The following is a 12,482-nucleotide window of genomic DNA, read 5'->3' as shown; positions in this document are numbered from 1 at the left end:
GCCTCTGCCACAGTGAGCTACGGTGTCATCGTCTGGGGACACGCTTCGGAGACAAAGAATATTCTGAAAACTCAAGAGGCTGCTATTAGGGCCATAACGTCTAGCGCAAGGCATGAACATTGTAGACCACTGTTCCGTGACTTGGGAGTGATGACTGTTTACAGTAGCCTAAATTAATTTCCAACTGTCTGGTACATGTTAAGGAAAACATAGACAACCTCAGCTGTAGAAACCAACTTCACAATCACAATACAAGAAGAGGAGAAATTGTTAACACCCCTTTTCTGCAGACTGAAAAAAATACTGCTGTGCAGTCCGCACAATTTTTATTTCAGCTGCAGTTATTTTAATAACAATAATACCCCCGCCGCAGCAAACCTGCAGACTAAGCGAATTTCCATTTGCCTGATTGGATTTACACTAAAATGTCTCCTTAAAAATATCACATTTATCCCTATTTAAATAGAATCAGTTTAACATACTTAGGTTTGCTGCAACAGGGAGGGTAAAAGTGTTTTTTATGTAAAATGTTAATTGTTAGTAAGAAATAAAAACATGTTCCAAATTTGGGCAAAATATGTTAATAAACAAGCAAACTACAACAGTTTACTTATTCTCCATAAGAATAACATGGGAATTTTAAATTTGCAATTTTTTGGAATTTTCTCCGTAACCATTAGGCGCATTATAACGCTTCAATATACTAAATTATTTGTTTTTTTAAACTCTACAAAATAGTTTAAAAAGAAATTGCAAAATTTGATGTTTTTTGGGTCAAAAATGGGAAAAACCCATTTTTACCCCATAAAACCCCCCATAAACCCCCGTTCCCATGGTCCGATCATGCTGGTTCGCGAACTCGTTCGAATAAACGTAGGTTTACACGTTTGTACCAAATTTAATCAAAATCGGATCATTTTTGCTCGAGTTATCGCGCTAACGGACACATATATATATAAATATATATATATATATATATATATATATATATATATATATATATATGAATTTGAACGGATGGTGTTTTTGGCCTCTAGGGACCTCAAAACGAAAAAAAAATCGGTCCCGGGTCCAGGTCTTACCATGAGTACTACGGTAATAGCTTATTCCCTATATGGGAAATTCGCTAAAATGAGAGCATTCTATTTGCTGAGGGAACACCATTAGCGCAATGAAACAATACGAAGCCATCGTTCTCGGTAGTCCAGTGGTAAGCGTGCCGGGCTACGAATCTTGAGGTACCAGGTTCGAAACTCATTGGGGGCACAAACTTTTTGTCTAAGATTTTTGCATTATCAGCAAGTTTGGTTAGTTTTGTTAGGTTATAACAGTTAAATTTTATAATTAAAACATTATAAAATTGAATTTGAGCTATTTATAGTTTTATTTTATGGACAGAACTATTTTTTTCGATTAGTAAACCTTCATTCAATTTTTTCATTATCAGCAAGTTTGGTTAGTTTGGTTAGGTTATGACAGTTTAATTTTATAATTAAAAAATATAAAATTTAATTTGAGGCATTTATAGTTTTATCTTATGAACAGAAATATGTTTTCTATTAGTAAACCTTCATTCAGTTTTGTCAGTATCAGCAAGTTTGGTTAGTTAAGTTAGGTTATGACAGTTTAATTAAAAAAATAATTATATATTTTTTTTAGTTTTAGGCCTATAATAATTTTTTTTTAATTTCTAATTTTTAAACTCTCATTTTGTCCGTATTAAAAAACTGCAGTTGAAATAAAAATCGTGCATCCAGTCCCTGGCATTAGGCTATAAAACCATCTTGACAAGGACACAAAGTCACTCCCTCTCAAAGCCGTAGCCAGGGGGGGTTAGGCGGTCAACCCCCCCCCCCCATCACCCGAAATCCCAAAATTTAGTAGTAAAAATTAACACTGGGTTTAAAAAGTGCAAGTTAAATTATAGAATAGAAACCACCCAACGGAGGATTATATTTGATGTTTTATTATGTTTTGCAGTAACCATTCATATTTTATATAATAATTAATTCTATTAATAAATCTGATCTATTTAAGAGGTAATAAAACTATACAGGTTCAACAAAAATACTTTTCTCAAACAAAACAGATTTATCATCCTGTAATATTTTACATATGCAGCTATATCAACATTTTAGAAATAAGAATGGGAATTGGGTATTTCAATAAGTATTTCAATGAAAGTGCTTAAATCTGTTAGAGACAGTTCAGTCATGACCTGACCCAGTGGTGGTTCCAAGGGGAGGGGGCTACAAGGGGCTGAAGAAAGTACCAAATGGTGTTTAGGAGGATATGGCCGACGGCCGTAGCCTACAGTATGGTTATAAATTTATGAAGGCAATTGTCATAGTTAAAATTTGTAAATGTCTACCTGCTTATGACAAACAACAGGTTAAATGGGAGTTTTTTTTTAGAATTGGAGACAGTTTTAGGCGTTAAAAATTGCTGTAGAAAGTCACTAAACTATATAATGGCAACTAAGGGACCTAGAGTTTATAGTGGAATCTGAACCACATTTTTGCCTTGGTATTAACCACGAATACTAGAAAAATATTTTTCTAGTATTCGTGGTATTTAACCTAATTATCAGGATAGTACTGCTGATAGTCGTAGTACTCACTAGTGCTGACGTTAATCCACACCAGGGAGTATTGCATCCACCGTGCAATGAGTGCATGCCTATAAATATCCACAATTCGTAAAGTAGTTGGATTACTGTACAGGACGACGCCACCGTCGTAGTCTTATTTTTTGCTGTTTTATTTGATAACGGCTTTAGACTTTTAAAGAACGAAAATTACAAAAGGGAATTAGAAATAAATTAAAATAAATAATGTTTTATTATAACTAAAGTAATACGTATAATATAATACATAAAACAAAAAGGCAGTTAACCCTAAGATATAAATATTCTAATCACAGTATAAAACTAAGTTAACAACTTTTCAACTTATTTTTATCAATAAATATACATTATTGACCACTTAGGGATGTGGCACATGACGATGAACACGAAATGACATGACAAGCAATTTTGACAGAATAAGGGGGTTTACAGCACAATTTGCTCACACATTTAAAAGGAGCTTTTACAGTACCTCAAACACTATAAAAACCACATGAGAATGTTTTTTTTTATGGAGGTACGTAATATAATATCCTTGACTATTAGCTTTGACTATTAATACAACAAGTCAATGCTATTAGATACTGAAGTTGTACTAACATAGTCAAAGATAATATTTAGTATCATGACTAGCTGTAGCAGCAATCTGAAATACCCCCGCTGCAGCAAACCTGCATTCTAAGCAAATTTAAATCTGTCCTATTGAATTTTTACTAAAATAAACAATAAATATTTTACTCCCCAATTTAAATACCATTAGATTTAACGAGTACTTAGGTTTGCTGCTTACACCCCCCCCTTTGACGTGCAATCGACAAACTGAAAAACAACACATCTTTACATTTTTACAAGAGTATTTTGTCACACTCCTTTCTCGAGTACTTTACAAAGTTAAAGCCTTTTGGTAACGACCTCCTCTATTGCTTCTTGTTCTTCACCGTCGTCCGTGGCCTGCTGGTATACGTCTTGATGTAGAAGTTGATGAAGAGAGCGAGGAACACTAGGATCTGTGAGGCCCAGATGTATGTGAAGAGTCTGGGAAGATCGCATCTCATCAGGATCAACGTGGAGAGATACAACACGCCGATGATAAATTGGCCCTGGAGACCAAAAGAATGTTAAAAATTGTGGTAAAAACTAAATAGTAGGGAATACTGCTGAATATTGGCTATAAAATGTATTTTTAAATCATCAGTAGAAGAAATTCTAAGAGAAAGTTCCAATCCAAATGATTGTGGATGCTACATGCAGAGATTTCCTGCACAGAAGCCCGAGACGCCACAGAGAAGTAAGGTACAGAGGAAAAATTATGGTATATTTCAGTGGTGTCTAGCTCAAGTAGTTGGTGTCTAGGGCAATATCCAACACCTTCTCATGTACTACAGCACTCAAGGTGGAGGAAGACCCTGTGCCCTATGTGATAGGAATTTCCGCTCAGTGTTCGACACCCGGACTCTTCCTTTCTCGTCACAATTATATTTCCGATACGACATATAAAGTTCCGAGTCGTCCCATAAGCAAATTTCCTCCCTACCTTACTTCTCTGTGGAGCCACTAACATTGACTATACGCTATAATTACTACTTTGAAAAAATCATTTAAGATCTAAATGAACTCACATACAATGTCTCAAAGCTCCAAGTTTTTTTTTTGTTTTTTTTTTTTTTTTTTTTGTAACTCTGGCTTATATCTTGCTTTATAACGTTTTATACTCGATTTTCATTTGACCAAGGTTAGGGATTTCCCAGAGAATAAAATATTTTGTGTGAAACTTTTAGTTCAGCTTTTAAATCTTTTAGGGAATCAATCTTTCAATGGCCTGTGATTTTTTCAACATTCTGAAAACGTTTGCACAGACGTTATACTTACGATCTGCATGGTGGTGAGGTAGCGTTTCCACCACAGGTATCTGCGTACTCTCTCTCCGAGAGCAGCTAGGAAGTAGTAAGTATACATGACAACATGAACCAAAGCATTCATGAAGCCTAGCAGAACTGCTTGCTCTCCTACGAAAATAGATTAGATATTAGTTTCTCACATGTCTAATACCATCATTCTACCAGTGCACTTATTTTAAGGCGAAGTTTTTAAGGATGAATTGAATTGAAAATGGATGAGATGATAGCTTTGTAAATGACTAGCATCAGCTGTTTCTTAAACCAAGACTATTTAAAGCCCAATAAAGTACAACTGGGTCTAGTTTCAACCCATAAGGTACTGCATTTTCTCAGGATTGTTTTATTCTGGTTTATTTCTGATTACATTAAATCCACTCATTAACTCCCCCCAGCTAAGGCTCTTTAAATAACTATCCAGACAAAGTTAGAACTTAAAATAGTCTTGATCATCCAGAAAGATTATCTTGTAAGATGTATAGGGCATTTTATAAGATTTTTTAAAAATATTTCACTTTCAAGTATCAAAAGATGTGAGTAAAGTTTTCACTCATTTTCTATTTTCAGAACATATTTTAACACAATACTCAACAATATCTCTAAACTCTTTTCAGAAATTTTAAAATGAAATAAAGATTAATTCAGATCAATTTGGCACAACTGTGGTGCAGTTGAAGCCAACTTTTTTTGGGGGGGGGAGGGGAATTCAGCAGTCAAAACCTTTTGTTTCAGAACCTGCCAAATTGCGCCTCTGAAATTTAAGTATGAGATGCTAACCACTTCAAAACCCAATCCTTGGCCAATCTTCAACACTATAACCATATCCATACTTCCTGCATTGCATTTGCAATGCTAGAATATAAAAGTCTTGTGATAAATGAGTTCAGTAAAACTTCTTGAAGATCTTTGTTATGATAAAGAAGATTTCTTATGTTACCTCGGAGATATTTGAGAGTTGCCCAAGAGAACAGCGCCATAGCTGAGTGGTGGTAAACGTGCAGGAACGTTACATGATCCTGCTTCTTCCTCAGCACAAAGAATACCTGGGGGACAAGAATGTTAAAATGTTAAGCACACAACAAAGACTACTACAGCGTGTGGAAAGTTTGGGAATTGATTTATAAAGTCCAACATTCACATTATTTTATGACACAGAAGATTAGTCTGGAACTTACTCTTTGAGACGGATCAATCGTGTGTGACATCATAAAATGTATGAAAAAGCCTTTGGTAAATCCTTTACCAAATTTACCAGCCATTATGGCTGGATTTAATCATAGAGCTCTAGCGTGTCAGATAAGTTCAGGGTATAAGTGTGTTCTGTGATTTACTTACTAGAGCGTCAATTTTAATTTTTAATAGGGAACATTATAGAAGCGATCAACCCAAAAGATCACACAACGTTAGAATTTAACAATCTGTACTGTTGGTTGGAATATAATAATATCTACATGGATGTATAAACCTTATCTACAAAACAAAAGTTGTAATTTTTGCTGCCATTTAAATCAGTGAGAGATTGAATCTTGTTACTCATGTGCATGTGCTATGATTCTCTATGATAGTCTTCTAAAAGTAAAAACATGAAAAACATAAATTTAAAATTATATTCTATTTAGAAAATTTGTTCAATTTCCTCCAGTCAAAAAATTAATAATGTTAACATTAGAAAAGAACTTCAGGGATTTTTATTTAGATTATCATATTATAGTTCGGCCGCTTAGAAAGCGACCTCCTCCAGCATTGGTTTAGCATTAGCGCATAGGTCGTTTTCCTAGCGGCCAAACTATAGTATGCATTTTAAGTGGACACATTTATTTATAAAAAACAATTTGATACTTACAGTGTCGGCAAGGTCCATGATTTTCAACACTGTGTAGTGCCACATTGCATTGCATAGCTGAAACAAAAGAAAATTATTTGTTATATCCTGACTAAATAATGTAAGTAAAGTCATTGACTTTAGATACTGCAGCCGACATCTCTTCCTATTGTAAAATTGGAAGCTTTTTTGATGTGACATCGGTTAAGCTGGAGTGGGTCGTAAGTTTTTTTAATAGTTTACAAACTTATAAGCAAAAACCACCTATGACCACCATATTTCTAATTTAAAACAGAAAAGTCCTCAAAAGGAGTTAGGTTCAAGGTCAATCCCTGGTCCTTCATTCGAAGTTACCCACGTAAACGGAAATACAAACAATACAATCATAGACAAATACACACGCAAATGTATGCGGTACGGTTGTTACGTATTTAAATTGCATCCATAATGCATCAAGCTTGGATCAAGCCGTGGGTGTGGAGCGTTTAGCGTGTAATTGTGTACGAAAATGTAAGGTCAAATGCATAACAAATCTTGTAACACGGTATGATTGGGACAGTAACAGCTAGTGAATAAAAAGGTAGCACAGTTTGTAGACTTTTGGAATTAAGGCTACACAAAATCGTTATGAAGCTTTTACTTTGTAAAATATTAAGCCTGACACAGCCCAAAACATGATATAAAATGTTCAAATGCATCCAGTTTACTTATAAATGAATTCTATATATAGGTACTTTTAATACACAAACAGTTTTTTTGTGACAATTACTACTCCGAAACTACTGAACCGATTGACATGTATTTGGTATCATTGGAAAGAGCGTAACGTGAAGCTGTGCAGGAAACTTTCTTTTTAGGGAAATAATTAGAGAGTGAGCCCCTGAGGCCCTTTAAGTTTTGTATTTAATATTTATCTATGAGCTTAACATGGGAAACAAACATTGTTATGAAACTCCAGCTGTTGTCAGAAATTAAAAGTGAGAAGAAGAACATATGTTAATTGTAAACTGGCAATAAGTTTGCTAACTTAACAGTTTGCTACATTTACTGACTTGGTTGAAATGAAATATTTACAATTTGAATTTGGGTTTGCGTAAGTATATTACAATGGAAAAAAAGCGAGAGAGCCTGGACGATTTTATATACCAAAAAGAAAACTGAATTAACACTGTGCTGCATTTCTTAGATTATTCTTACACGAATTAAGCTTTCCATTAATTAATAAAATCGGTCCAGTAGAACTCTAGATGTAGTTGTACAGAGATTTTTTAAACTGAATTATATATAAGTAGATAGATATTTTCAATAATGATTAATCTTTGTATGGAAATGATTGTTAATTAAATTGTGAATGAAATGGGGACGTCTACCATGTTTTTATAGGTTGTTTATAGTTAAAAAATTAATGGTTTTATACTAACATGATTTTTATTTATACATATAGTTATTGTGTTTCAGTTTAAAACTAACCTCTTCACACTCGTAGTCGTATAAATCTAGACTCAAGAGCATCAAGTATCCCTTAATTCAGCCTTTGAAACTTGATTTATGGCAAAACACATCTTTGAGTATTCGGAGTCTTTATTTGCAGTTTTTACTAACTATTTTTCTTTTAGGTTACCAGTAACACTTTTGCTTATCTCTAAGTGTAGATTCATCGGTGGGATTAATTAGTTTTGAATAAAACTAACATTTTCATAGGCCTAGCACACAATTGTGTCTGAAATCATATATCATACATTAACTGAGTAGGTTTTATTTGGTCTAAATAATTGGAAAAATGGATAAATAAAAAAAAAATATATTTATTAATATCAAAATAATAGTGCGTGTTTATAGATTCAAACATAGTAATACTGTTTTAAGTCAATTGCTTTATCTATCGTCAGAGCTACTGTACTTGCTATTTTAAACTACCCGCTTATTCCTATTGTTCTGTAACTGCACTTTGTTCAGCAACACGACCTAGCAGATTTCGTTAGAACTAAGTGTCGGTAGCGTAGATTGAATATTTAGGTGCGTTTAAGAATGAAGAATATGAAATAAACGTCTACCATTCTAACTAGTCCTACAGAGGTTAAGAAAATGTGATCAATAATTGGAATTTAACAAATCAAACAATGTAGGAAACGTATGTTTTCATTAACTCGAAGAGAAACAATTAGGTTCTCGCTATGAAGATGAGTTCCACCGTCCCAATATAAGGCCAAGTGTTGGATGGGTCTGATACTTATTGACGGCTGAGGGATCTTGGATGTGCCTAATGAGCTAAAACTCAAAGGGAATATCTGAGTGAAACCGGTCTTTTGCTGGTGCCCCTGTAATACTGTAATTATGAGAAATTAAAATGATTTATCACTATTAATTTTATTTTCTTGTTGTGTTTTAAAACAAGTGTATCATGTTATTTGAAATTCGTATCTTTAGATTTTTTACCAGAATTGTAGTCGATTCTGTTATAATTAACCTTTGTACTTTTTTACAAATAACATTTCTAGATGGAGTACAACATAATTTGTAACAAAATTTAATCCAATGAATATTATAACAGACACGTTATTGTTATAACGGTATGGATCATAAACATAATCAAATGACGTAACTGACCCAAATGGAAATGACTATATATAGCAGTAAAAGCTGGTTTGGACATATTGTGGATATTTATAGGAATACACTGTGGATGCGATACTCCCTGGTGTGGATTACGTCCGCACGAGTGAGTACTACGACTATCCGCAGTACTATCCTGATAATTAGACCAATTCGTAAAAACCAAGGAAAATTATGGTTCGGATTCCACTATAAACTGTAGGTCCCTTAGTTGCCATTAGCTGTATGGGCTATTAATTAACAGCTGTGTCTAAGGAATGTCGGCCTTAGTCACTAACAAGACTATACAAGATCGCGCCACTCATCCTACACTCATCTCCATTCATACTTGGCAAAATACCTACTTTGTATGGTCGCCATTTCATTGAATAGTAACAGTATTGACAGCTCCATTTGAACATTAGTAAAATCATGTTTACTTTCGGGCCAGTGACGCCATTAGCTTATGTTTAAGATCCATACAGTTTCTGTTCTTATATTCGTAAGTATAACCCAGGAAAGAACATAAATATAATTCATGTTTCATTTGTTTCTGTAAACACTGTAATTTCTGACATTATTTTCACCGACAGTAAAAATATTTACACAGCAGTAAAAAACATTTTACAGCTTATCTTATCCCCAAAAACCGTACTACGATATTTTAAAAACACTTTTAAACCCTTCGATTATTTCAGCAATAAGCATCACGTATGTTGTGGCGTAGTATGGACGATTGTGTTATTTCGTAGGCGGGTCACTACTCACAATTTCTAAACCGATCGTTTATTAAGTACCTTCTAGAACGTACGGGCCCCGCCCCCTCAGCTCCTAGCTACAACAGTTGACTTCCTTTTGCGTCTCAAATAGAATCTCAGCCTTTCTCTAGAAATAATGCTGATTTGATTCGCATATAGACGTTTTAATACAGAAATTGATCTAGAAGTAGCCTAGTAATTTTCTAGTATTTGCGTTACTCTATTATTTTAACATTATTGCCACCAGGGGCCCATTTCATAATAAACTACAAGTTACAAGTTACAACTTGTAACTTGTAATTTCCATTAGATTTGCATTGGGCGATCAGCTGATTTACTAATAATATTAGTTTGTACTTTATTATGAAACTAGCTGTGAGTACCCGTTCTTCGTACGGGTTTATTCAAGAATAAGGTTACAAACTTTTTGTAATAACAATGATTAATTTATTTTAACATAATTTAGTACATAAAAATACATTAAAAAACTTAAATCTTAAAAAATATTCGAAAGTTTTAAATAACAAAGTTGGCAAAGATAGCAGAGTTGAAGCGCTTAACATTTGTCACAGCGAAATTACAATATCAAAATTTCAAAAACAACAAATGACATACATTGAAAATAAATATTAAATAGTGAAGAAAAACAAAAAACACAAAAAATTAAAAGGTTGCCTAACTTAATGCCTCTTCATATACTATATTAGTGGTTCGACCGCCTGGGGCATGTATGTAAAGGTTGGTTGGCGATCGCACTCGGCTGCACGCCACGTACAGCTGTCCGTGTGAAAAACATTGCGCGTCACCTAGTTCAATCCCTGCTGTTGACAGTGTCTGACCTTGCGATTTGTTGATCGTCATGGAAAAACATGGATTTAAGGGAAATTGCAGGCGCTTAAACTCAAAGGGATAGTTGCTTGGGATGAGGGGGATCCGGGGGACAAACACCACTTCTCCCGCACCACAGCCTGTTAGAATTTCGGCTTCTATGACATTTCGCTGGAGACTTCGAATTCGAAGCCGAGTCCCATTGCATAATTTAGGAGGGTTTAAATTTCTTAGAAGCATAACGGGAATACCAATTTTAAGATTAAGTTCGTGGGCGGGTAGTCCAGGTGCTGTCACCGAGTCAAGAAACTCTGCCGGGTAGTGCACTGCGTCATCATTTCTTAGAACTGTGTTCACCGACAAATATGTCTTGTCCTCGCTTAGGAATAGGGACATCACTTTCTTATTTATCTTTGTTGAAACTTCATTTTTTGGAGTGAGAATAGCCCTATTGCATAACCAGGCACTGCTCTTGTTTGGGAGGTCTTCAATTCCTGGATAGACTTTCTCGATGAGTTCATCTTGGGTTTGAACAATAACACCAAGAGAAGGTGGTATATCGATAGTTCCATCAACGTTACCCAGCTTTCCATCTCCCAACTTTAACAGAACATTGGAGAATTCTTCCACCTCATTTCCAATATTGGCCCGCATGTTCTTTGTTAACGCCAGTTTGTTCATTATTGGCCATAGGGTAGATCTTTTCATAGAGGCGTTAATTTCATCCGCCCTTGTGCCTCTCACTACAACTGGCAGAGTTTGGCGGAAGTCACCAGAGAACAATACCGTCACTCCACCCATGATCTTATTACTGTTCCTCATATCTTTGAGTGTTCTGTCGAGGGCCTCGATTGTCAGTTTATTGGACATCGTACACTCGTCCCAGACTATTAAGGAGGCTGCTTGTAGAACTCGTGCCATGGGAGCGCTCTTCGATATAGAACAAATCGGGATGTCCATATGCTCTACATTTATTGGGATTTTGAACATGGAATGGGCAGTTCTTCCACCTGGCAGAAGGGTTGCTGCAATGCCAGAAGAGGCCACAGCAAGAGCAATCTTACTGTTTGATCTAACCTTTGCGAGAATCAGCTTTATGAGGTAGGTCTTTCCAGTACCTCCAGGAGCATCAAGAAAAAACATCTTGTTTCTTTGTCCATTTATGCTCGTCAAAACTTGCTCATACACTTGGCGCTGCTCCTCATTGAGAGTTGGCGTACACTGTTCAATAAACCTAATGAGTTCGGGATGGTCGTAACTTGTCTCTCTGATATAATCATGGTTTAACTGATTGACATCTATGGCTGGTACTGGTAAGTTGTAGCTTTCGAGCCCAAGTCCTCCCATGCGAGTGATTGTCTCTTGAATGCTTGCTAGGCACTGGTCATATATGATAGGATTGTTTTCAAAGGTGGTGTTAATGTCGACTTGATGTGCAGATCTCAAAAAGTCCTCTGAGAGGGAATCTCTGAATCTGATCCAGAGCTCAAGAGGGTTGCTCACATTGCAAAATACTAATAAGACACTGAAGAGATCCCTCAACTTGGTGGGACTGTCAGAAACAGCAGCTTCTGCAAGAGTGCCCTCCCAGCACGCATCATCCTCTAGTAAACCAAGGGCACGGCATGCGGATTGGAAATTTGGATGGAGCACACCATCAACAGTCTTGAGATCCTCAAAAGATGTTGGACCTCGAACAGTGTGTAGGAGGAGTCGGAGATGGTAACGCTCACTGCAGCTTGGATGGACAGTGTACACCCTACCGATGCACGGATCTTGTCTCACGTCAGGATGTCCTGGTACTGGTTGTCCTCTCCGCCTCCTGGACCAACCTCTTTGTTTAGAGTATGTGTAATAATAGGGCAACTCGTTGTAGAGGAGGGTTCTTGAAAAGGCGTCCGTCTGGCAGAGATTGAAGAAGGCCAAAAGAGTTGTACTTTGGTCCATTCTTTCCCGAACAT

The 12,482-nt window shown here is 35.8% G+C and overlaps 2 protein-coding genes across 2 annotated transcripts in view; both read right to left on the bottom strand.

Annotated features, from left to right (window-relative positions):
• Positions 1–2,928: 2,928 nt before the first annotated feature.
• The window catches only part of LOC129003240 (elongation of very long chain fatty acids protein 7-like), a 34,615-nt gene continuing 25,061 nt past the window's right edge, over positions 2,929–12,482 (bottom strand). The window contains exons 5-8 of the mRNA XM_054431533.1: positions 6,365–6,421; positions 5,459–5,564; positions 4,496–4,632; positions 2,929–3,726 (exon numbers count right to left, since the gene is read on the bottom strand). Coding sequence (XP_054287508.1) covers positions 3,544–3,726; positions 4,496–4,632; positions 5,459–5,564; positions 6,365–6,421 — 483 coding nt within the window. The 3' untranslated portion in view covers positions 2,929–3,543. The remainder of the gene's footprint in view (positions 3,727–4,495; positions 4,633–5,458; positions 5,565–6,364; positions 6,422–12,482) is intronic.
• On the bottom strand, positions 10,088–11,694 carry LOC129003239 (ATP-dependent DNA helicase pif1-like). The gene has a single exon (XM_054431532.1). The coding sequence runs from the start codon at positions 11,662–11,664 to the stop codon at positions 10,369–10,371; it is 1,296 nt and encodes a 431-aa protein (XP_054287507.1). The 5' UTR covers positions 11,665–11,694; the 3' UTR covers positions 10,088–10,368.

The sequence above is a fragment of the Macrosteles quadrilineatus genome, unplaced genomic scaffold, assembly GCF_028750875.1.
Source record: "Macrosteles quadrilineatus isolate MER2022 unplaced genomic scaffold, UCM_ALF_1.0 Scaffold_9__3_contigs__length_116548681, whole genome shotgun sequence".
Lineage (NCBI taxonomy): Eukaryota > Metazoa > Arthropoda > Insecta > Hemiptera > Cicadellidae > Macrosteles > Macrosteles quadrilineatus.
This window is presented reverse-complemented; position numbering and strand designations above follow the sequence as displayed.

Excerpts from the sequence above, each read along its gene's own strand:
- LOC129003239 (XM_054431532.1), bottom strand. The coding sequence starts at position 11,664 with ATGTTTTTTCTTGATGCTCCTGGAGGTACTGGAAAGACCTACCTCATA.